The following is a 27502-nucleotide window of genomic DNA, read 5'->3' as shown; positions in this document are numbered from 1 at the left end:
AGTCATGGACATTCATCCACCGACCTTCGGGTAAGCGTACTCCAAGGCGGCCTTCGAGACACACGACAACGCAAAATCGTCGAGCAGAAATTGATAGCCAAGTTCCGCACCCATGAGGACGGCCTCAACCGGGATCTTGGGTTCATGTCACGCTACACGTTACCCCACCAGCGAACAAATGTTATCTGTTTTTAATATAATGGGTCATTTGCTGGCTCTCTCTGCCTTCCGGATGTTTCTGCCTCTCTCTGTTTTTTTTTCTCTTTTTTTTTTCCCTGTTTGTTTTTTTGTTGAATGTGTATTTGGGGGTTCTGCAGGCGACACCTCTCTGTCTGAACACGGTGATTGCCTTGGCAACGGGCAGTTGCAGGGGCAGTCTGTAAACACCATGTATTGTTCTATATGTATAAATGCGTAGGCTTCAAGGAGCTCCTGAAACATTTACCTGAGGAAGGAGGAAGTCTCCGAAAGCTTGTGAATTTAAAATAAAATTGCTGGACTATAACTTGGTGTTGTAAAATTGTTTACATCTGCTTCTGAAGGTGGTGAATCATGCTGGAATACAGTTCTGCAAGATGGAAATAACTGCTACCTCATTCAACTGACCAGTCTTCCTAGTCTGTATCATCGAGCTATCTGATCACAAGCCATTGATCCTGGCCAATCATTTCTTACTCTGGCTTGAGAGCACTAAGGCTGATTCTGATGCCCAGAACTACCCCTGCAGAAATGTACTGACTATTATCGAAAGCTCAAACCTAGATGCTTCTTGGCTCAGTACCACACAGTACACTTATCTACAGTGCCATTGGAGAAGCTTATTCCAACCAAATTCAGAAGCTTGAAATATAACCAGGAAAAAGTATTTTATATTCAAAAGGCTTAAAATACTTTGTACTAGAAGCATGGAAGCACAGAACAGATATAATGAGGGGTATGCGTGATAAAATTAATTTTAACATAATTACTCACATTTTTAGCCTAACAAAAGCATCAAGAGGCATTCAGTAAAAAAAAAGTCTACCATGCCCTCACGTACTATATGCAGACTAAGGACATAGATGGTGTGGACTCTACCCATACGCACACCCTGAATGATTAAGCACTTAATGCGGCAAACAGTGGTATGGTTCTAACTTATTATCCCCACTTCAGAGTCATGTCACTGTAATACCATCCCATTTCATGCAAGTAGGTAAAATTATGTGTGTTAAGTCTAGACTGCAGGCAAAATTGTGAACAAAATTAGAGGCTCCATTACATTTCTTTCCAGGCTCACTAAAGAAACAGTGTAGTTCAACTTAGTTTACTGCACAACATAAATAGGCATGTTGACTTCCCTAAAATTAACCATTAATTTGTATTCATGCATGTTGTTATGGATAGCTGAGAAGAGCCAATGGTAATATTTTAACCATACACTACAGCAAAAATAAAATCAGAACACTGTCAAATACTGCATGGATAACAGTAATCTAAGTTACAAGCTCAATTGGTTGCACAGAACAGTACAATACAATTTTAAAACAAAACGTATCAGTAACTTATATTAAGGTCACTGATTTTTTTTCCTGAAAGCATATGGAGAACACAAAAAGTTTTATAAACTGGAAATGTAAGCAATGACTACAAAAGTCTGTCTGCAAAACATGCTATTGCTTTTTAAATTTTTACAATCTATCAAAATATCTTAAGGAGAGGCCTGCAAATGAGCCTGTAAAACAAAAGGTCCCAATTTCCAAAAACGTGACACTATTTATTTGACTGTTATTTTAACTGTGGGTTTTATCTCATGTTAAATGATTTGCACAGTAATTCCCTGTATGGGGCTGCACTGTGAGGAGAATCTGAAAAAAATAATTGGTGATGGTCATTTCGGGCTGGCTTATATAATTCCTATGCAACTATTGCAATGGACTGTGTAAGAAATACGATTTCTAGACCAAGTCATAGTCATGTATCCCATCCTGCAAAGCAAGGCTGTAGGCAGACCTTGCATCCGTGAGAATACAAAGGGAACCAGCATCCCACAGAAAATGATATGCCTGACATCAGGCAAAGTAATTGTGAATATTGCAAAGACAATAAAACTGTCAACAGACACATTGAAGACCAAATTATCAGAAACAGATAACAAAATGTCCCAAGGCATAACCAAAGACTCAGGACCTGGACACAGACTAATCCTGTTGTGTTAATTGCAGGAGCTTTGTTCAGTTAATTAGGTAACTTTCATCATAGGCACATACAGGATGAAAAACTTAAATATCTGCATCCGAACAATCAAAATACACAGAAAGATAAGTCCCTCCCCCATAAGATAGACAGAATTGACAACAATTAACACCACAGAATGGATATCGGAAAGGAGTCTGGAACAATGGGCACCCTGGTGGGGGGAGATTTCCGGGACAGACGACATTGTGAGACTAATGTCGTTAAGCTACCAAAACCAAACATGCTTCAGGAAAGATATACAAACTGAAGCACTGTCCCACTAAAGTTCGAAGCAGTTTCTTGGGATAATGGAGGTCCACACACCCTACGATACCAGGCCTGATCAGCTTGAAACTTCCTAGGGACAGGTTGTAGCATCCTTGTTTATTTGATATAACTGAATTAGAACATTGTTATCTCAAATACTTGTTGTTTGGTATAACGGCATTAGAACGATGTTCTTGCGTCTATAATAAAGCTTGCGTGTTCGGTCACACTCAGGTCTGAATCATTGTGGAAGTTATTATTAAGAAGGATTAACAACCCTTGGTAGCATTAATATTAGCATATTTCCAACAGACTAACAAAAACTATTTGTGCACCAGTCAAGGATAGCACTAGCCATGCTGCATTATGAAAGCATGGAACACTCCTACATTGGGTAAAGTGCAGGACAGATGCAGGGATCCATTTGCATCAGATTACTTCATTGACCAAGGAAAGTACTCCATCCCATACCTGCGTTATTCCCATTTCCTTGCATTTTCTATCTAATACATTTAAATTTGAGGGTAATTTGGAGCTGTTGATTTATGATCATTTAATGCGTTGAGATTTCCCAATCAGGCAGAGTCGCATGTCAGGCAGCAGATGTGCATGTCATTTGTACGGTTGTGGAGGTAAAAGGACAATGTTGTCATTTCTGCGCTAATGCCAGACAACAGAAGCTGGCCAGAATATTTAAGACAAAAAATAGCTTAGTGATCAGTAATCAGGGGTCAATGCATTTCCTATTTATAAAAGCACAAGCCAAATGTTTAAATGGGAAAGCATGCACTCATCCAATTACTGGGACTATAAATCAAACAAAATATTCCACACCACATTCAAATTTGAATTTATTTTTTAAACACACATAAGTGCAGTACTTTTTGGAGACACTAATGTCTTTTTGGCACTGCCATATGTCAGAATGCTATACATCTAATTCAATTAACAGGAGAAGCACACCATGAAGGCCACCCACAGCTTATCTTTGACCTTTTCACTGTCAGTATGGAGCAGCTGCATCAATGCTAATCAAATATATTCCTTTCCTTGGATAATCAGAGTCTGAACTACCCCAATGCAGACAGGACAATGGCATAAAAACACAGCACTGCTAGTCATTATGAATAAAAGCATGAGAGGAGTGGGAAAAAACCAAATAAAATCGACACAGACGAACTTTATACAACAGTTTTAAAATTCATTCTTTTGAACCCTTTTAGCACCATTGTTAATTTTGATTTTGTTAATTGTAAACAATTTTACAACACCAAGTTATAGTCCAGCAATTTTATTTTAAATTCACAAGCTTTCGGAGATTTCCTCCTTCCTCAGGTAAATGTTCAAGAGCTCCTTGAAGCCTACGCATTTATACATATAGAACAATACATGGTGTTTACAGACTGCCCCTGCAACTGCCCGTTGCCAAGGCAATCACCGTGTTCAGACAGAGAGGTGTCACCTGCAGAACCCCCAAATACACATTCAACAAAAAAACAAACAGGGAAAAAAAACAGAGAAAAAAAACTCTTCAAGGAGGCTTCAAGGAGCTCTTGAACATTTACCTGAGGAAGGAGGAAGTCTCCGAAAGCTTGTGAATTTAAAATAAAATTGCTGGACTATAACTTGGTGTTGTAAAATTGTTTACAATTGTCAACCCCAGTCCATCACCGGCATCTCCACATCTTGATTTTGTTAGTTTATTCAGTAAATGCTACAATAAAGTAGTGTACTCAGGTGCACATTCAAAAAACATGGTTATTCATAAAGAACCTGGGAATTACACTATCACTTGGCTGCGACAGAAATGGAGTTCAAAAGCTGCCAAGATAACATTAACTTTCAACCGACAGCTTTGGTAATTATTCCTTTGTTTTTCTTTGCTACTAAATCCTTAAATGAAGAAGGCGATCCTTCAGACAAGATGGACGAACAGTTCAGTTCCATTCAACAATAATGCAGGATTTCCATGTGGCTCCAAGAAAGGAAGAAAGCATCCACTTCAAGAATGTCTTCTGAGCTGACCACGAGTAGAAGTGGTGAAATTAAAGTCCTAAGAAGACACTTTACCATATAGCCCACTGATATTTGTATCTGTTCAGATAATCAGTAAAACATTCTATGTCATGGCTAGACTAGTACCCTTAGAGTTATTCTCGAAGACAGCCACCAGTGTAAAGCATTCTGCCTCGGTCCTGCAGAATTGCTTCAGATAATATAGGACAGCTGTTTGAGTGGAAAGCAGTGGAAATTACCAAGATTTCTAAGCATTAAAGTGACGTTTATGTTCCTCCTGATGTAAAAGATCTTCAGACATTCATGGGTCCTGATGAACTTTCCAGTCAGGGTGCCTGGAGGATACCTGCTATCATGTGCCCTGTCCTGCTCCTGTGCCAAACAGAAGACAAACTTATCCAGACTTTCTTGTCAAAGAACAGTCTCAAGATACAGTTGAGAAGGCAGTTAAATGGTATTAATAGCTTTAGGAGCATTCTTGACATCAGAGGTATGGGAGAGTGAAACTGCCAGGCCATTTGACTGATACCTCCTTCTCAAAGGGAAAGTATCCTTTTCTCAGTTCTGGCACTAGGCAAAATTTCATCCCGATGATCACTTAGCTTCAAGTAACTTGCTAGGTTTTTCTCCAGGAACTTGACTGAGCTGAGAAGCCAGTCATTCAAGTAAAGATGAGTATGGTGACATTACCAAGATACATTGGCCATTGCCAACCCAAAAGGAAAGATCCGTATTGAATATAATAACTAAACATTTACAGAGAAAAGGCATGGTTTAAAAAATGAATATTTTAATGGATGGTTTTTCATTAATGAAATTATAGTATGTAATGTCATCTTTTTGAATATCCCTTTCTTGACTAAGTTATTTACTCATAATAGAGGCATCTACCTCTGCCACTGAAGGTTCAAAATTCTCTGTCAATCCAGGAGGCAATTGAAGTACGCTGTACCAACTTCTTGGATTTGAATTCACATTGACATGGTCACCAGAGAATATTTAAGTGACAGAGAACATTATGCCAAGCACTGGCTGTTGAACTGTATAACTGCGCATTATTTGTAATATAAACTGGGTCTCCCACTCATACCACCAGTTTATATTACAAATAGTGCGCAGTTATATTTTAGTCTACCTATATAGATAAGTGCTCCTCTGTCCCTTATAGTTCTCAGCTGTGGACCTGGAACACCTCTTCAAATGATGCAGTAGCAACATTTATTTCTTACTGTAAAAATCCAGCCCATGGCAGATGACCTCCAATGGGTTGGTAGCTAAACAAAATCTCGGTCACAAGTTGGTTTGTGCACTCAAGGAAATTTTGAGCCAATGCTTTCTACTGAACCAGCTGCAACAGTATCCTGGAGTGTTACTCAGATGCTGTCCCTTTCCTGGAACACAATGGGAAATCTTTCAACTTCTTAGACTGAGACTGACGTTTGGAACATTAACTTTGGACACTGTTAACAAGATAACTTTGCAGTAAATCAGATGTGTGTGGTGATGATATTTTGTGCTAAACTTGAAGTAGGCTTGATACTTTTGAAAGTTGTATAATGACAAAAGAGAAAGCAAGCAAGTTTTGTGGCTATCAGTAACTAGGAAGAATCCATGATATTTGACCAGGAGCTAGCACTAACTCGAGGCTGATCTGATGGGACCAATCCACCCAAGGTGTGTCGCAGTGAACCAATACTGAGACGTCTAATTTTCAGAAGCTAAACTTTGCCAAACTATGTTAAATTTTCGAAACAGAACTCCTGTGGAACTCTCACAACAACTGTATATAACATAACAACAGTACCTTACAATGTAGGAAAATATCAAACTCACACAAGAAATGTTTCTGCGTATGTGGATAGCAATCCAGAATATTGCTGACCACCAAAAAGAAATAAGAACCTAACTATGTGGTCAGAATAAGGCCGTATATACAGTGGAATGGGGAGGAAACAAACTACCCAAGAATACAAATTTCCTAGGTGATCTTCCCCTGTTCAAGATGGCAAATCCTAATTGTATATGGAGTCTCGCTGAATGAATCCTGCTTAATATTGGAAGTAGTATAAAATTATTTTCTCCTACATCCTGTCAATCGCTTAACCTGGCAGCAGCCATATAACAATCAAATTATCTTATTGAGCAATTTAGATTGTATTGCTTACAATGTCATTTTACAAAATATTTGTAATATTTCATGGCAATGGCGTCACATTGCAAAATTGCTGGAATATTTCTCTTTGCTACACCACACAAAATCTTAAGCAGCATCCAAATTGTTGCTATCTGAACTGGAAACAAACTACTAAGGTGTATTATTCAGAATGAAATCCTTTTTTCACCTTTAAATTCCTCTTTTTCTTTGCAAGTTTCTCTTCTTTTCTTCCCTTAAGATAATGCAGTTACAGTTAGGTGTCAGGTGCCTTCTGTACCACCCCAAGTCGTCATTTTTCATGTTTGAGCCTAAACAGCGAATGTTAGCATGTATTATAACCATGGGGGCATTACACTTGAGCCACATCCTGCCCTCACCTAACGTTCACATACATACTTTCCACCAGGGATTACTGAATAGCAATTAGGAGCAAGAACACAGGCTGATTTTTGCTTCCCCAGCCCAGAGCGCTTGGGCAAGTTGTAGTGCATGTATTGTTATCCAAGCAATTATCTCACTTAGTAGAAACCAAGGATTCAACTCAAGAGCTTCTAACCTGCAACAGCTCAGTTTCCAATTGTACCATTGGGGAAGATGGTGGGGGAAAAGAAGGGGAGGGGGGGCACCCCTAAAACCTCTCCAGAATAATTAGTATTTTATATTATAGGGACATTTCAACCTTTTGACCCAATTAATTTACATTTTATGCTATAAATGCACTATGAACATCTGTGAGATTTGATATAGCCCATGCATGGCAAGGAATAGAATTCAAAGTTGGTGTAGTTAAGAGGACAGCCCACATGGGTCTTCATAATTTATTCATCTTGTCGAAGAGCAGATCAGTCAGAATGAGAAGTATGATTGTGTGTTTATTTGACTGAATAGTTTGGATTTGAAAATCCAGCTTGACAACTGGATCGTAACAAAAGCACAATATCAAACTCCAATAGAACGAAGTCAATATACCAGGTCTGGTATGAAAAATCATTAGCTTACTATATTTTTCAAAACTGTTCGAGTTCCAAGAGAAATAAAATGCTTCTTGACAGTTATAGCTCTTTAGTTTCAACAGAAGCACTCAAAAGAACTCAAATTAGTAAAAGACTTGAGCAAATTACAAATGCTTGAAGAAAAAAAATCAACACTTAGCAAACATCTTTGGAAATAAAAAGCAATTAATCGTATTTCATTATCTTATCGTTCAGCAAATCAAAGGAGTACAGAGACTGTAAGATAGTGATTGCCACCGAGGACATTTCTTACTAGCTGGTTTACTTTATAACCCACTCAATCAGATCTGCAATTATTCAAGTTTTTTCTATAAACACTGAATTCATGAACATGAAGTATCTTTGAAACAATGTAAATTCACCCTTTAACACAGAAAAACTTGGAAAAACACAGTCCACAATGTTTACAGGCCACTCTATCTGCAATGAAGGTTAAGAAATTCTCTGTGCTGTCCCTTTTTTAAAAAAACATGTTACATTATGTCAGAATAGATATTTTGAATTCTGAACCCACACTTCAAAAATAACTATAAAAAGAACTGGTGCGTAGAACAGATCTGTATGATCAAAGTGGTCAGGCCATTTGTCCCGTTATGTAGTGTGCGTTGATGTACTTCTATTATAGAAACACCATACAGTCTCAAATTCCATTTTGCACTTTCTTTTAATCCTAATGATAGACCGTTTCCTTGTGAAGTAGGCTCTTCTTTGCTATTTCTTCCCCATTTACATGGTAACCAGCTTTGGGGCTTACAATTCTTTCTGTGTCAAGTAACAAATTATGACCTCATTGAACTTTGTGTGATAGGTCATCAGACAGCAGCTGCAGACAATTAAGATTCACTGGAGAATAATAACCATTTGCAGCAGAAATTACTCCCTCAAGTCATTAGGATTAGGTTGTTTATATTATGAAAATAACTCTTGCATAATTATCCATGACCTTTTAGATTGTGCAGGGTATTGGACATCAAATGCATGACTAATTTAGGTACTACTCCATAGTCCATGTGTGATTTTAGGTTGCAGTTTATGACTCGGGGAGCCTAGACAGTTACGGACTAAACTTTCTCATGGTTTTGCACAGTGTGTTTAATGGAGACAAATATTCATTATTAACATCTTTCCTTATAAAACTAGTCAAATTAATGCAAATTTTGTTTGATGCTTAAACAAACCAAGTCAAGGTTTACAGTGCTTTCTCAAACTAAAGTTATTCCTGTTTTACCTGTACTTCAAAAGGTATACTGTTCAATATAGATCATGACTTTTCATTATTTAATTATAAAAATGAAATTTTATGAAATACTAAATAATTTAAGCTTCATGCATATCTATAAATTATTAAAAAGTCCTGTGTATATGTGCACTGCCTGTCCAAATTCCCATTGTCACGATTTTGTGTCATGCTTTTATGTAAATATTTAATACTGAAACTGCTTTTGTCGTCGTTGCTGGCACTTGCCAGTAGGTGACGATGTGGAGTGGGTTTTTGAAGTCTCTCTCACCACTCTGTTGTCACCTTATACATATAAAAAAATTATATTCATTAACTGACCTTGGGCAGCATCATGGGCAATTTACTAGTACTTGTAAATTACTTTTATAAAAGCCCAAGACTCAGATATTTTGATAAACAGCATCAACTGTTGCAACTCATTGATGGCACCATGGTTTCAAGCAGTTAAGTCTTCTGAGCATGTTTTCCTAAAGTACTGCAATATCAGCTCACATTGAAGTATCATCTAGTTCTCGTCACTGACACTGAAGCACTAAATCATGGCAAGATGGACCAGCACATTTCAAAATAGAGTATTCTTAATATGTTGGACTGAAATATATATCCCTGAGTAAAGTCCTTCAAATGCTGCATTGAAATGTGTTGTGGAGATGTCAGGTATTTGTTTTGTTCTGATCATTTTGTTAAATTGGATGCTGTTTCTTCTACAAATAAAATTATTTCAGGTAGCTTCGTGAATAGATCAGATTTTCACATCCTAACCACCTCCACCCCCCCCCCCCCAACAAAAGACCTATCGTTCAGGGATGGGAGAGAGAACATCCGTGACAATCCCTAAAGTCTACAAATAACTAAATAAAATAACAATTTAACACTTCAAGTTAGGCTCTGCACTCTCTCAACAAATCCATGAAAACAAACTGTTAATAAATTAGGGAACGTTAGTTAAAATATCCCAGTCTTTGATCAATACAAGTTAGATCCTCCCAGACCTCAGGACTTGGCAATATGTAAAACGCAATGGATGAGACTTAGAGTGTTGCAATCTCTGGATCCAATTAGGCCGAAAATAATTGGATAGCATAGAATCACATAGAAATTACAATACAGAAACAGGCCCCCACCATCAACATCTTGGGGGGTCACCATTGACCAGAAACTTAACTGGACCAGCCATATAAATACTGTGGCTACAAGAGCAGGTCAGAGGCGGGGAATTCTCCAGCGAGTGACTCACCTCCTGACTCCCCAAAGCCTTTCCACCATCTACAAGGCACAAGTCAGGAGTGTGATGGAATACTCTCCACTTGCCTGGATGAGTGCAGCTCCAACAACACTCAAGAAGCTTGACAGCATTCAGGACGAAGCAGCCTGCTTGATTGGCACCCCATCCACCACCCTAAACATTCACCCCCTTCACCACCGGCGCACTGTAGCTGCAGCGTGTACCATTCACAGGATGCACTGCAGCAACACACCAAGGCTTCTTCGACAGTACCTTCAAAACCCGCGACCTCTACCACCTAGAAGGACAAGGGCAGCAGGCACATGGGAACAACACTACCTGCATTAGGGATGGGCAATAAATGCTGGCCTTGCCAGCGACGCCCACATACCATGAACAAATTCAAAAAAGGCAATTCGGCCCAACTAGTCTGTGTTGGTGTTTATCCTCCACGATCTAACGTCCTAAACCCATGTGCCCGCCCTGTTCACATATCCCTTTATCCTTCTTTCCTTCAACCACATATCTAACCTATTCTTAAATGTTGACATGGTCTCTGCTTCTATTCCTAACTCTAGTCGTGCATTCTATAGCCTCACAATCCTCTGTGTTAAAAGGTCTTGAGCTCTGGCCTAAATCTCTTACAATTAATATTATATCCATATCCCTTCATTGTAGGCCCCTCAGTTATTAGAAACAGTCTGTTTTTATCAACTCTGTTTCATCTTTTCTTAATTTTAAACACCTCTCTCAAATCACACCTTAATCGCCTCTATTCTCAATTTTCAAGTCTTTCTTCGTATTTGAATGTCTTTATACCAGGCTGCATCCGAGTGAATCTGTGCTGTAGCCTAATTAACCTAATATATGAAGTTGTTTTTAGCAAGATTGTAAGAAAAATAGAAAGTTTGTTAAGAGGCTGCTCTGACTGTTACCTCTTGAGTATGCTTACAAATTGTTTTTTCTTATTCTTTTGGCTCTTTCTGTACATGAGCCAAACATTCAATAATTTTAAAAAATGAAGCCAATTTAATGCAGTTAGATATCTGACCAGTTTTATTTATGAGATGAACCAAAATGAAACCTTACCTTGATGAATCTTGCGCAGGCAGCGTGTGACAAGACTCGTAAGCCAAACATTGCCTGCTGCTGCGACAGAAGCCAATAAATATATTACACTGAATTGACCACCATCTGTTGATAGTTACCTGTTCATCTGACAAAACAGTTACACAAAAACTTACTCTAACATCTCAATTTTTTTTTCAACAGAGGATTTTTACAAAGTGTTTACTTTCTACATTAAACTCACATTTGAAGTCTTAAACATTTCAAGGCAAGATTTCTCTTCTCCAGATATTAGCTGCCAATCAGCATTATTATTTGCTCCACTTATGCTGCTGCAGCACCACTGCTGCCAGGAGGGTGCAATTACAACATGACAAGTTTAAATACGCAGCTCCTATTATAAACGCGGACACAGGAATTTCTAGTGGGTAAACTTTACAGGAACTGCGCAGACGTAAGATTTTTAATACATATAATATAGATTGATGGATAAGCTACCATTCAGAATGTAAACTTAAAATATTTATTGTATACATATATAGCAGGACACTATCACGCAATGCTGTCTTATACAAGTAAAATTGAGAAATCATAATGAAATTAAACATTTGTATGAATAAAATTCATCTGCCAAAATCCTTAGTACCAGGAAGTGCTGATTCATTGCCACAGGTTATCCTCATATTAACATTCTCGTAAAATCCTTACTGTCACTCCTTTATAATGTTTTTTTGTTGAGGTCTATGGTGATAGTAACCTGGTATGCATTTTCACAGTTTATCAACTAACATTCTAAACCAAATCCTGACATGCAGATTCATTAAACAAATCTTACATTTTGATTCGCTGCCTGAAAACAAATATTTCAGGGGTGGGGGTGTACAAGCCATTACTTAAAGGCCAAAAATATGTGCACATAAAAGATACTTTCAGAAAGAATACAATTCCATTGGTTGAAAGATGTGACATATCTTCATGCTCTTACATCTTCTACTTAACAAAGAAATCAAGGGCAGTGAACAAACTGATTTTACTGTTCAGTGTCAAAAGTCATCAGGTCAACTTTCAGACACCTGTACCACTGGAGATCCAATTCCGATTCAATTGCTATTGCAGACATGCTTCCTTCCCACAACGATGGTAAGGACCACACAGTACTTTAAGCATAGCTGAAAGCCTAATTAGAATTCCAGATCTGTGGGGATATATATATTAAGCACATACACCTGCCAACTTTTCTGTATGAAATAGAATGGCAGCCCGACCTTCTGTGTTCAAATCAAGGAAAACATTTCATTAGGTTGCTTAGTTCTTTTGTTAAATGAAGTTTTAAATTAGAAGTTTTTTTAAAAAAACTCATTGCACTGCAGATTGAATTTATGTAGAGCCACCAAAGAGGAAAGGTTTGGTGACTGAAAAGGTCAGTCAATAATAAATATGATTCCTCTGCAAGAATTATATATTGAGTTGGCAAAAATTAAAACATGACACAAGTTTTGTTTCCAGTGCAAGAACTGAAGTTAGAAAATACTGGCAGCTTTCGTTAATGGACATTACTTTAATCCACCAATCTTCCTTCAAGAAGCTCATGTATCAATATCACTTGGGGGCAGGCAGAAAAGGGGAAAGGAGGGCAGGAATAAGTTACAAAAGAGAAGCAATTGCAAAAATATGCTTTTCAAAACCTGCTGTCATTTATTTTGTTTTTTGAGTAGTTTTTTGGAGGATAAATCCTCATATGAAGGAATAACTAAGAAGTCATACGATGCGGAATGCTTCCAAATAACACACTTTGGAGACCACATAGTCAAATAAGTGCAAACTACCCTCACTTGGTTCCATTCTTACCTATCCAATCCAATCATAGCCAGCGCATCTCCAGCAATGGCCCCTCTTCCAACCGTCACCTCAAGTTTCTCAAGGATCGAGCCTTGACTCCCCTAGTCATCTACATGCTCTCCCTGGTAACATCATCCATCAAGATGGGGGTCAGCTTCCATATGTACGCTGATGACAGCCGACTCTACCTCTGCATCATCTCTCTTCACCCCTCCACTGCCTCTGTGCTACCAGTCCCAGACTCTTCCATCACCATCCCTGGGTATGTCCTGTCCCACCGGCAGGACAGACCCACCAGAGGTGGTGGTACAGTAATGTACAGTCAAGGAGGGAGTGGCCCTGGGAGTCCTCAACATTGACTCTGGACCCCATGAAATCTCATGGCATCAGGTCAAACATGGGCAAGGAAACGTCCTGTTGTTTACCACCTACCGCCCTCCTCAGCTGATGAATCAGTCTTCCTCCATGTTGAACACCACTTGGAGGAAGCACTGAGGGTAGCAAGGGCACAGAATGTACTCTGGGTGGGCGACTTCAATGTCCATCACCAAGAGTGGCTCAGTAGCACCACTACTGACCGAGCTGGCCAAGTCCTGAAGGACATAGCTGCCAGACTGGGCCTGCAGCAGGTGGTGAGCGAATCAACATGCTAAAAACGGAAGCAACATGCTATAGACAGAGCTAAGCGATTCCACAACCAACGGATCAGATCAAAGCTCTGCAATCCTGCCACATCCAGTCATGAATGATGGTGGACAATTAAACAACTAACGGGAGGAGGAGGGTCTGTGAACATCCCCATCCTCAATGACGGCGGAGTCCAGCACGTGAGTGCAAAAGACAAGGCTGAAGCGTTTGCAACCATCTTCAGCCAGAAGTGCCGAGTGGATGATCCATCTCGGCCTCCTCCCGATATCCCCACCATCACAGAAGCCAGTCTTCAGCCAATTCGATTCATTCCACGTGATATCAAGAAACGGGCCCCGACAACATCCCGGCTGTAATGCTGAAGACTTGTGCTCCAGAACTAGCTGCGCCTCTAGCCAAGCTGTTCCAGTACAGCTACAACACTGGCATCTACCCGACAATGTGGAAAATTGCCCAGGTATGTCCTGTCCACAAAAAGCAGGACAAATCCAATCCGGCCAACTACCGCCCCATCAGTCTACTCTCAATCATCAGCAAAGTGATGGAAGGTGTCGTCGACAGTGCTATCAAGCGGCACTTACTCATCAATAACCTGTTCACCGATGCTCAGTTTGGGGTCCGCCAGGATCACTCGGCTCCAGACCTCATAACAGCCTTGGTCCAACATGGACAAAAGTGCTGAATTCCAGAGGTGAGGTGAGAGTGACTGTCCTTAACATCAAGGCAGCATTTGACCGAGTGTGGCACCAAGGAGCCCTAGTAAAATTGAAGTCAATGGGAATCAGGGGGAAAACTCTCCAGTGGCTGGAGTCATACCTAGCACAAAGGACGATGGTAGTGGTTGTTGGAGGCCAATCACCTCAGCCCCAAGACACTGCTGCAGGAATTCCTCAGGGCAGTGTCCTAGGCCCAACCATCTTCAGCTGCTTCATTAATGACCTTCCCTCCATCATAAGGTCAGAAATGGGGATGTTCGCTGATGATTGCACAGTGTTCAGTTCCATTCGCAACCCATCAAATAATGAAGCAGTCTGAGCCCGCATGCAGCAAGACCTGGACAACACCCAGGCTTGGGCTCATAAGTGACAAGTAACATTCGCGCCAGACAAATGCCAGGCAATGACCATTTCCAACGAGAGAGAGTCTAACCACCTCCCCTTGAATTCAATGGCATTACCATTGCCGAATCCCCCACCAGCAACATCCTGGGGGTCACCATTGACCAGAAACTTAACTGGACCAGCCATATAAATACTGTGGCTACCAGAGCAGGTCAGAGGCTGGGTATTCTCCAGCGAGTGACTCACCTCCTGACTCCCCAAAGCCTTTCCACCATCTACAAGGCACAAGTCAGGAGTGTGATGGAATACTCTCCACTTGCTTGCATGAGTGCAGCTCCAACAACACTCAAGAAGCTCGACACCATCCAGGACAAAGCAGCCTGTTTGATTGGCACCCCATCCAGCACCCTAAACATTCACTCCCTTCACCACTGGCGCACATGGGAACACCATCACCTGCACGTTCTCCTCCAAGTCACACACCATCCCGACTTGAAAATATATTGCCGTTCCTTCATCGTTGCTGGGTCAAAATCCTGGAACTCCCTTCCTAACAGCACCTTCTCAAGGACAATTAGGGATGGGCAATAAATGCTGGCCTTGCCAGCGACGCCCACATCCCATGAACGAATAAAAAAAAAGTCTCCTTGTCCAATAGTCAGTATTGGATAAGCCATAATTTCCTCCAGCTAAATATCAGGAAGACTGAAGTTGTCGTCTTTGGCCTCGGCCACAAACTCCGTACCTCTGTCACTGGCTCCATCTCACTGCCTGGCCACCGTGACCCTCGGTGGCCTGTTTGACCCGTATTGAGTTTCTGTCCCCACATTCTCTCCATCACAAAGATCCCCTACTTCTACCTCTGTAACATCACTTGCCCCTACCTATACCGTGGCTCATCTACCACTGAAACCTTCAATCATGCCTTTATCAGTTCATCAAAACCTCTGCTGCCCATACCCTATCCCACAACTTCCCTGTTGCCCATCACCTTTGTTTTCACTGATCTGCATTGGCTCCCCATCCTTTTGTTTATATCTGCACACGGCCTCGGCTCTCCCTATCTCCGTAACCTCCTCTAGCCCAATGAAGTCCCCACCCCCATCCCACACATCCTCCATTTCTATGACTCCAGCATCTTATGCATCCCCCCCTGCTCTCCTTCTGTTCCATCATTGGCAATCATGCACTCAGTCAATTAGGCCCCATGATCTGGAATTCTTTCGCTTAGTCCCTCTGCTTCTGCATCTCCCCCCGCCCCCACCCCCCACCCCGCTCCTTTAAGAGCCTCCTTAAAACTCATCTTTGACCAAACTTTGAGTCACCCCATCTAATCTCTGCTTCTTTGGCTGTGTGGATAGCCTTTTGACATTTGAAGAAATTATATAAATGCAATCTGCTGTACTGAAAAAAAGATTAAAAATCTGAAAGTGTCTCCTTTGCAAGGCCACACCAAAGAGAAGTTTTTCACCTTAGAAAGAATTTTCCAACAGAGTTAAGAACGTGTGGATAGCAGAAAATCTGTTGAAGTTCTGAAGCACTAGTTGCTCCTTTGAATTTAATTATCTTTATTTCTCTCCAAGGTAGAGACAAATGACACAAGATTCCTGAAAATGATTAACAATTTCCCAAAGTAGTTCCTGTGAATTAAAAATTTTTCCATGTTGTCACAAAATTCTTTTGTAAACATTCTGTAATCTCAAGAATGATTTATTGGTTTTCTCTATTTTAAAATTAATTTTGATCATTATGTGACCAAAAGATGCTATCAGTATTTAAAACTGTGATGACCTATTTGATCAATGTGCAATATGGATTAGGAAAACTGGAACTGTTCATCAATTAATGTAATGGAGTTCCTATTGTTCAAGATTAAAAAACAATACTAATTTTAAGAGTGTGCAGCCTGATCCCCATTTTCAAGGCCCTGAACCCCAAGTTTTTTTTCTAAATACTAACTGAAGCCAACAAAATTGCTGCAAGATTAATACTAACATATACTACTCATGCTACTCAGCATCATTTAGGGATGAACTGACACCACTTCCAATATTTAAACAGAAGAGCAAAACCAGTATATTGTTAAAGCTTAATTTTGTTTCCTTTTCTAATAGGACACTGTAATACAGTTATAGAACATAAGTATAAAATGACTGTTAAAAATAAAGGGGAACAATTAAGAAAAACAAATTAAATTGCCTGTGCAGAAATATGCATAGCAGCTGAAGCAAAACGGGGGAACTAGAGGCAATAATTCCGTGCGAGGAGCCAAATGTAGCAGGGATAACTGAACATGGCTTAATGAAGAGCAGGACAGCCAGTTAAATATTGCAGGATATAATATATTTCGAAAGGATAGGGAAGGAAGAAGGGGCGGGGGTGGGATAGCTCGATTAGTTAGAGACAACATAATGGCAATAGAAAAAAAGGACATAAGTAAAATATGTCATTTATTGCCAGGGGAATGGAATATAAAAGTAGAGATGTTTTGCTACTGTTGTACATGGCATTGGTCAGACCACATCGAGAATACTGTGTGCAGTTTTGGCATCCTTATTTAAGAAAGTACATAATTGCTTTGGATGCAGTTCAGAGAAGGTTCACTTGACTGATTCCTGGGATGAGGGGGTTATCTTATGAGGAAAGATTGGACGAGTTTGGCCTCTATACACTGGAGTTTAGAAGAATGAGAGGTGATCTTATTGAAACATTTAAGATCCTGAGGGGACTAGAAGGGGTAGATGCTGAGAGAATGTTTTCCCTTGTGGGAGAGACTCGAACAAGGGGCCACAGTTTAAAAATAAGGGGTCTCCCATTTAAGACGGAGATGAGGAGAAATTTTTTTCTCTCAGAGGGTTGTGAATCTGTGGAACTCCCTTCGCCAGAGAGCGGTGGAGGCGGGGTCATTGAATATTTTTAAGGCTGAGTTAGATAGATTCCTGATTAACAAGGGAGTCAAAGGTTACAGTAGGTAGACGGGAAAGTAGGGTTGAGGTCGCAATCAGATCAGCCATGATCTTATCAAATGGCAGAGCAGGCGTGAGGGGCCGAATGGCCTACTCCTGCTCTTAATTCGTATGTTCATACGTAAGATAGAAACGGAATCCATATGGAGTGAGACAAACGATAAGAACAGATCGATCACATTAATAGAGGTATTCTACAGACGAACTAATAGTGGAAGGGAAGTGGAGGAGGAAATATGTAGGCAAATCTATGAAATGAGCAAAAGACACGAATAATAATCATGGGAGATTTCAACTACGCCCAAATAAACTGGCAAGAGGAGGTAGGAAAAGGGAATGGAGTTTTTGCGGTATGTTCAGGACTCCTTTCTTACCCAGTATATAAGAAGCCCAACCAGAGAGGAATCACTAATGGATCTAGTAATGGGAAATGAACCAGAGTGGATAAGAGAAGTAAGTGCAGAGGAACATCTAGGCACAGCAATCATAACATAATAAGGTTAAAATAATGACTGAAAAAGACATAAGACAGACAAAGACCATAATAGATTGGGAAAAAAAAGCTAATTATGAGGGGATGAGAGTGAAACTAGGGAAGGTAAACTGGAAAAAAATGTTGATAGACAAAGATAGAACAGCAGTGGGAAATACTTAAAACAGTGATCATTAGAGTTCAGGAGAAATATATTCCTCTAAAAAAGAACAAACTAGCCAATAATGAAACACCACGGATGAATAAACAGGTAAGGGTAAAATTGAAACTAAAGAAAAAGGCATACTCTAAGTACATAGACAATAAAGGAGAGGATGACAAAAGTGAATATGAAGAGGTTAGAAAAGATGTAAAAAAAATTACGAAAGCAAAGAGGAACTACGAAATTAAATTATCTAGGAATATAAAAATAGTAAAGTATTCTACAGACACAGAAACAAAAGAAAAATCAGGATAAGGATAGGGCCACTTAGGGATGCACAAGAAAAACTCTCAGGTAATGACAGCAAAATGGCAGAAATATTGAATAGTTACTTTGCCTCAGTATTTAACAGGGAGAATAACAAGATGGGCATGACATTAGAAGAAGAGAACAAAAATTTTATTAAGACATTTAAGATAGAAAGGGGGGAGATAATTAATAAACTAATCAAACTTAGAGGTTGAAACCCCTGGTCCAGATGGATTGCATCCATGCATACTAAAGGAAGTTAGGGTAGAGATAGCAGAGGCACTGTTACATATATATAAAAATTCATTGGAAAAGGGAACAGTGCCAGAGGACTGGCGGACAGCCGATATTCCTATATTTAAAAAGGGAGACAGAACAAGTCCAGGGAACGATAGACCAGTTAGCTTAACATCGGTGGTAGGAAAGATAATGGAATCTTTACTCAACAATATAATTGAAAAACATCTAGGGCTCAATTTTAAAAGTAAAAAACTGGTGGGTTGGGGGGGCATTGAAAATTGCCACCATTTTAGACCCGCCCATTTCTGGTTTTCACGGGGGCGGACGACTGACCCTTCAGGCCTCCATTTTTCACTAATTCCCAATTTCAACCCTGGGGGGCTGGGATTCCCGGGCCTTCTGTTTTACGCCTCGTGAAAGGAGGCGAGAAGGCCCGAGACTAACAGGTAGGTACCTTTCTGGCACAGCTTGTGGGCCAGGAGGAGCAGGAGTGCTTCCCCTAGGCCCAACAAACCTACCTGCACCGACAATCCCCCACCCCTGATCGTGGACTCCCAACCCCTGATCCCGACCCTCTCCATCCCACCCTCCCCCGTGACTGACCCCCGATCCCATCCTCCATGGCTCGCGACCCCCGTGCCCGCCTATGCCCACCCATGCTACCCCCAATCCATGCAAACAAAGACTTACCTGCAGACGTCCTTTCCCTGGCTGGTCTCCCGTCCGACTGAGACCAGCCTGTCAATCAGGCCAGTCGGACAGGAAACCGGCAAAAAAAATAAAAGAAGTCCTTACGTCAAAATCGTAAGGACGTCCAGGAAACCCGTACTAATGGGTTTCCCGACCTCAAATTGACTCCCCCGCCCCCTCCCGGCTCAGTTTTAAAATCATACCCCAAGAAACCGAAAATATAAAGAGAGAGTAGTCAGCACAGATTTCCGAAGGGAAGATCATGCTTGACCAAACTTATTGAATTCTTTGAAGAAGTAACAGAAAGAGTAGACAAGGGTAATGCAGTAGATGTAATATATCTGGATTTTCAAAAGGCCTTCGAAAAGGTGCCGCATAGTAGATGCATGACTAAAGTCAGAGCATTTGGAGTCAGGGCACAGGTACCACATGGAGTACCTGAGGCAAATAGCATAAATGCATTTAAGGGGAAGCTAGATAAGCACATGAGGGAGAAATGATTAGAAGGATCTGTTGATAGGGTTAGATGAAGTGGGGTGGGAGGAGGCTTATGTGGAGCATAAAAGCCATGGTCGACCAGTTGGGCCAAATGGCTTGTTTCTGTGCGACAGACTCGACGTAACGCTGCTGATTTTCTTCGTAAAGGTCTTGGCAGGTGTTCACACTACAACGTATCAAGAATTGATTTGAAATTTTAGCAAATGTCATGCTCCTAGTGAAAATTCTAACCGTTGGGAGGGAAGCTCTGTGTCTGTGTGTAAATATGCATGCATCAGCACTTTCTTGGGCCAGAGCATTCAGCTGAAGCTAGTCAGTAGAAATTAGATATTGCCTGGCTGAAACTGATACTGCCAGTTTTGGACTGGTCGTTGCAGAATTAATGTACTGTACCATAAGCTTGGTTCGGTTGCTGGTGCCCATTTATCCATGAACACGCAGGGAGCAGCTGCCTATGAAAACCAGGAAGCTATGGAAACTGTTTTTTGAACACTTTGGTGTGCCTTCAACAAGAATTATGTTAAGACATTACTCTGCTGTCCTCTAACTATGTTAGATTAATTGAATTGGATAATTTACTCTTAAGAATCACCAGATGATGCCCATTACTGCCATAATTTATGTTGTTTACTGTAATGCATCTTTTATAATCACTTTATAATACTAAATCAAATTGAAAACCATTCTGAACACGACATGTTTAATTACCTTTTTTTTAAAGCAAACATGAGCGGAAATGTCTTATGAATGGAATACTCATACTTATCAATTTGCCCCTCATTCATACCAGAACTTTGTTTATGCCTCTTCTGGAATACCACAAATAAGACTTCTCTTCATAATTACAAACTATGCATACACAAAATATACCTCAATGCAGTATACAACTTGACTTTACTAGTAATATTATTCCACCAAGAATTTAAGCAATATGTCAAGCAACTTGTGTTTTTAAAAGGGTGAAGTGTGCTGTGACACAACATGATGGTATTGTTAAATCTACTGTGTTAAAAAACAACCAAACATCATCTCACCTCCTGAACACCACAAAAAGTTTGACATTCTAAGGTTCAAAACTGAATAAATACAATGCTAACCATTTACAAATCTCTCATGCCATAGGCTAGATATTTTTGCTGCTTATGTGGCTGGATGCTTGAACTGATTTTAAATAAAGCATTGCACATTATTACTGTCAACTTGTGCTATTCCCACTTATTGCTCCGAAATGCTTTTTGGAAGTGTCTCAAAGAATATTAAATCTGATCAGTTTTACAATTTTACAATACGTACACTTTGATTTTTAAAATTATATAATTCTCTAACAAATTAACTTTTTAAAATCTATCAATCATTATTTTTGCATAGTAATTTATTTTTAGCCTTGTAAAAGTAATCTACGTAAACTTATAATTCATCGGATTGGTCATAGCCAGTGTACTTGTAATCATAGAAGTGTTCTAAGTTTGTAGAATACGTTTGGAATTATTGTCACTCTTCGTAGTGAAAGAAAGAGCTTGCATTTATATAGCACCTCATCACATCCATCAGGATATCTTAAAACACTTCACATCCAACTAATGCTTTTGAAGTGCAATCACCATTGTTACTTAGGCACAGTGGTTAGATCATGCAATGTATTAACAAACTTCTTCAACCAAAAAATTATTTTCTACACTGGATGTACTCAGGGTTCACAAGTTAACAAGCAAGTCAACAGGGAAAACAAATCGGTGGATGAACAAGATGTTTTCATCAGTGTGCTTCACTGAATGTATATTTGGATTTGTTGTGGTTACTGTTGCTACTATAGTAACTTTTCTTTCTATTAGCAATTAAATGGAGTAGATGGAAGGGCTAGTCCTGGCAGAGACACATTCACTGGATGGTTTTCTTCTGTGCTCTAGTTTCTGTGGTTCAAGTTATTTAAACTGAATTAAGATTGCTTATCACAACAATATGGACAGACTATTGCACTGCACCTGGGAGCACAATGATAAACATGCATTACAAAAATAAATATTGATATATTTTAAACATTTGAGAGTTTTCTTTAACAGTACCAGTGGATCTCCTGAGGCATTGTGTATCGCAAGTTGGAGGATAAACTGTTTTATGATCACAGAAACATTATCATGCAACACACAACCTATTATTAGGGGAGTGTGTCATGGTTTGGGATTCTTTGGCCATTTTCTATTCCAGAAAGGCCTTGGACATGAGCTATGTTAAGAAATGTTTGTTTACCAAATGCTTTCCTAAAAGAGATTAGTTTCCCAAGATGGCTCTGTGCTTGGATGTGTACTCGTAGGCAGTCAAATGGTAATTACAATGCAAGATGGGAGGTTGTTCCTCTCTGAGGCCCAAAACAATGGGAAATTCATTAACCATGTCTGGTTATTCAAAAGGACATTTTGTACCTTGGTGTTAGAAGCCTTTTTTGATCTCCGTGATGACTGTGTAAGAATCAGAACAGAGACACCAAGAGCCATTGAGCAGCAAAAAGCTGAAAAAGCAATGGGTTGCTGTCCTGGTGGTAGGATCTAGTACAGAGATTGTGCTTTTATGTTGAGTTAGACAACGCTCCGGAATGAGCTAGCACTTACACGTTCTTTATTTCTCTAACAGTAAACAAACAGAAGTTGTTTAGATTGTATCAAGCGACTCTCATCAATCTCATTGTTCTGTGCTGTTTTACCTACTATGGAATAAATCAGCTTACGATTCAAACCGAACTTTGCCTCACCCAGTGTAACTCGGTTCACCTTCAGAGAGAGTGAAGGAGTACACATGCAGAAGATATGGAATTTCTGTCCAGATCACAAGGAAGTTTCACTGTTACACTCCTGGGTCTCAACTACTAAACGGGTAGATCTAGAGCAGTGGGAGTCAAATTCCATAAAAAGTAGGCGCTCAGATATTTAAGGGAGAAATTGACACCATTGTACCTGAGAAGATAGCTATGGTAGACCAAATTCAAAACAGATTGTTTAGGTCTTAACAGTCCTTATTTAATAGGCTTAAAAGGACTGCCTTGAGGAAAATTGTCTGCAGCTCAGGTGAAGTCTGCTCAACCTGGCAAGTCCCTTTATGCCACAATGTCTAGGTGGATCGGAAGAGAAATCTGGTCTTCCACCAAATCAATGGCTCCGTGGAGGAATTCTATAAATAGGCACACCCTGAGGCAAATTAGAGACTAATTGCTCTAACTCCTGTCTGTTGAAATGAATGGATATTTTTCTAATAAACGACATGACTTGTTTATTGGTGGATTTTCTACATGTTCAATTATGATTCGTTGCTATTTGATGACTATGATTGCTAAACTAATCAGGAGCAGAACGTACATGCAAGACTTACTATATATGCGTAATAGACAGATACATGTATTTAGCCATACAATACTCTACTCTTAAGATTTTTGAAAAAAATCCTACGGCCATTACGTAAATCATACACCAATATATAGATAGGATATAAAAGCAAACTAAGATCTTCAACATTCATGTTTGCAAACTACTATTTATTCCAAAATGTTTTAGTTGTGCACTTACAAAAATGTTACTTTGGTAACAGAATCGCCCTACCCCACAAAACTCAATTCTTCTCAAAACATGATCTACTCCACCAATTACCCTCTCACATGCAAGCATTTGTAAAAAAAATCAATGAGTCTCTAACCTGCTGACTATGCTTACCAGCAATCCAGCATGCACCTGGTTGTCAATTGCACAGCAGAGCTAATAGGCCACAAAACAGACTCTCAAATACCTCAGACTACTACCTCCAACTTTATCATAAAACTTAAAAATGATTAAGCACCCAGACACATACCATCATCTTAAGATTGCACAATATCCCATAGCAGTTATAGTTCGATGGACTGCCACGACCAAAATCACCAAGGGCCCTGCTCGCTCCATTTTCTTTGAATACATGCTATTTAAATCACTCTTTCTCAACAATATAATTTCCCTTGCAAGTTATTCTCTTTCCTTTTCGGTCCCTTCTCACAGTTTCCTGACACTACACAATTTCTTCAGCCAAGACGATAAGCTCAAGATAATTTTCCAGGCATTCAGTATTGCTGTTCTTTCTTTATCCAACTACAAGGCCATTTACCCAAGAACCCATACTTTTTTCTCTCCCTCCCTCCAGCACAGCACATGCCTTCCAAGTGGCAACTCCCCAAGATAAATGGTTGACTGTCTGGTACACTGATGTGTGAAATTACAAACATTAGGGCAGCTTCAAATATTACTGAAGCACGATTCTCCATGCATGTACAATTATAACAGAAAATTCACAATAAATTAAAACAAAATAATGTTGACTCACACTTTGAGAAATGGCATTGTAAAACCTGTGCATTATGTAATTAAAGAGCAGTATGCATTAGAGGAATTTCTTGTACTTACTTCTTAAAGTTTATGTCCGGGAAGTTAGAGTACTCAACTTTTGCTTTGTTATTGCGTCGTGGAAATGTGCAAAAGAAGGCATTGGCCAGAAGGCAGGCTATTTGTTCTTGTGACATTGTGATGGAGTGATTCATCTTCTGTTTAAGCAGCGGTATCGGCTGGCATGGAAGGAGGCAAGGCAGAGGTAATTAGTTTAGCAATTTAGCAAACAGAGAAGCAAAATTACATTTACCAAATTATAGTACATGTGGCAATTTAGGAACACTGCTACGTTCTACAAGCAGCATTGTGGCAGTAATCTCATTTATCTCGATTGATCGGAAAATATTCTTATTCGAGGTATTACAGATTCCCGATGTCTTAAAATCCCTCAAAACAATCTCAAGGAAAAAACAGATTGGCTCATTTCCAATATTTGTGCAAGGGTCACAATACAGCCTGGATACTTTTATCTGGAATAAGGGAGAGGACACTTCTTGTTCTTCTAAATTCACACTGGTCATTTAAAAGATTAATATTTTAAATTATAATTACACCCTTAGTTAATCAAAAAAAATACTATTTTATTCAGATTGATTCTGTGTCACGATGTTGGGCTATGTATTTGCACTGAGTTTTATATGGACTGCCTATGTAAAATTGAAAATATCACTTTTCAAACAGAATTTCAGTTTCCATTGCAACATTTTGAAGTGGAGCTTGGTGAGATTAACTATAAAGTTAAAAGTTTTGATTTAAAGAATAAAATGGTCACTTAGCATTTGTTTTTAGAGAAGTAGATTTTGACCACAATTCAGAAACAATTATTTTTTACTTTTACAAATAATTTGCCTATTTCTCGGAATGATCCAGATCTTCTGTTTTTATACTGCACTTGAAGGTTAAGCTAAGTGACAGAAAATCCATTTTTTTCTGGAGGGAAATTGGTTGATGTAATAAACCATCCTTTCAACTCAGATAGAGGCTTGAAAATCTTTTCTGTCTACGTGAAATGCATTTGGGTAATCTCAACCCAATTGCTACTGGAATTGTTTTGGCGAAAATGAGCAATAACCCTCAGAGAAGCCACAAGGGTTGATGGCATGCAAAATATACACTGTTGGAATAGGGGATGCTCTTCCGGATCAGCTAAGGAACAGTGCTGGGGCACAAAATGCAATATATTTTTGCCAACAAACTATTCAGGATACAAGAAACAACTGCTAATTTTGGTTTTAACCCACTCACCCAACACTTGTACAACTGACAGGCTTGGTACAGTAGAATACCCTCAAAATTTGCATTTATATTTATGGATATACAAAAGTAGTTGATTTTGTTTATTAAAAAATTAAATTTAATGCACATGCTGTAGAAATCACTAAAAATTAAAATCTTTAAATTCAATAGTTTAAAAAAATGAGTTGTTGCTAAAAGTGCTTACAATATCAATTATTTTATGACAAAGGAGAAAACAGATTCCACAAGCATCGTTCAACATAATGTGGAACAAAAGTTTAACACACTGGAGGTTATCATTCCATGGTTACACCATCAATTGAAAACTGGAGTGCCCAAACTTTCCCAAGCAATTTTGTTTCCAGCTTCTTGTAAAGATGCTGCCTGGATATCCAGTAGCAAATTGATTTGGATTCTGGCAGACCTTGTTACGTGATCTGCACCTGAATTCCAGCAAAACTAGTTGGAATCAACTGCTGACCAATTTCCCCATTTGGTTTGTCAGCTACTGGTATTTTCAGTGTGGAGAGACATGATAAAGATAATCAAATTTCTGCAGCGCCACTGACTCATACTTGCACGCTGGGAGTTAAACAGCAAAGAATTATACAATTATTTGAACTGATCTAATCTGCGATGCAACTACCATGCTTCAGGTTCCAAATATAAATAAGGTATTAGTGTATCCTGAATATTATACTTGGATTAAAAACAGACTCATTTGGTACACTTGGCATTTTCCTTTCACACCTTTATAATGTTTACTTGCATCTTTTGTTGTGTCTTCTTTTATTAACCTCATGTCATAGGAAAATGCATTGACTTGTATATTTAAACTTAAAAAAGCTTCTTCTAGCCTCACATAGTTGTCATTTACTAGAGTTAAAAGATATTCCAAGCACACAAACATTAGGTTAATATACTTTATTTTTGAATCCAAAAATGGAGCAAAACTCAAGAGTAAATAATAATTATAATTAATTGAAACAGTATTTCTGTTATGAGGATGCTTAACTGATGTCAAAGGAATTTATTTTCATGCTGTTAACTTTATTAATTACTTGAAAAATGCAACATCAGTATGGAACAGATAACTACTCAAGAATCACTGTAAATTTATGCACTTTATACAAATGCAGCAAATGTTGCCAACTTAAAATCCTGGTAATATGCATCACAGTAAGCCCGTTACAAACACTATTTCTTCTAATAAGAGTACTTGGAAGATGTTTTCAATTCTATAATACAGTAAGTCACTTTAACCAGTTGGAAAAATCATGAAAAAGAAATTATCACGGTTAGGCGACTGGTTAGAAATAGAGCACCAACATTTCACGCACGCTCCCCGTTAAAATTCAATTATCGGTGAAGGGAGAGACTGACAGAGGAAGCTTTTAGGAATATCAGGACTGAGGCAAACAAACAGCTTTCTCATACATTTCCACAACCAAATTAATGGTCTACCGAATGGGCCCCAGTCAATAGCTCTCAGTTCTTTTTAAAATTCGTTCATGGGATGTGGGCGACGCTGGCAAGGCCAGCATTTATTGCCCATCCCTAATTGCCCTTGAGAAGGTGGTGGTGAGCCGCCTTCTTGAACCGCTGCAGTCCATGTGGTGAAGGTTCTCCCACAGTGCTGTGAGGTAGGGAGTTCCAGGATTTTGACCCAGTGAAGATGAAGGAACGGCGATATATTTCCAAGTCGGGATGGTGTGTGACTTGGAGGAAAACGTGCAGGTAGTGTTGTTCCCATGTGCCTGCTGGCCTTGTCCTTCTAGG

At 39.4% G+C, this 27502-nt stretch overlaps 1 protein-coding gene across 2 annotated transcripts in view; it reads right to left on the bottom strand.

Moving 5' to 3' along the window:
* parga (poly (ADP-ribose) glycohydrolase a) overlaps positions 1–27502 on the bottom strand; it is a 163481-nt gene that overhangs the window by 58923 nt on the left and 77056 nt on the right. For both annotated transcript variants that reach the window (XM_067972525.1, XM_067972524.1), the window contains exon 9: positions 24506–24663. In XM_067972525.1, coding sequence (XP_067828626.1) covers positions 24506–24663 — 158 coding nt within the window. The remainder of the gene's footprint in view (positions 1–24505; positions 24664–27502) is intronic.

The sequence above is a fragment of the Heptranchias perlo genome, chromosome 36 (genome assembly GCF_035084215.1).
Source record: "Heptranchias perlo isolate sHepPer1 chromosome 36, sHepPer1.hap1, whole genome shotgun sequence".
Taxonomy (NCBI): domain Eukaryota; kingdom Metazoa; phylum Chordata; class Chondrichthyes; order Hexanchiformes; family Hexanchidae; genus Heptranchias; species Heptranchias perlo.
Note: the sequence above shows the minus strand (reverse complement) of the source record. Positions and strands in the feature narration are given on the sequence as shown.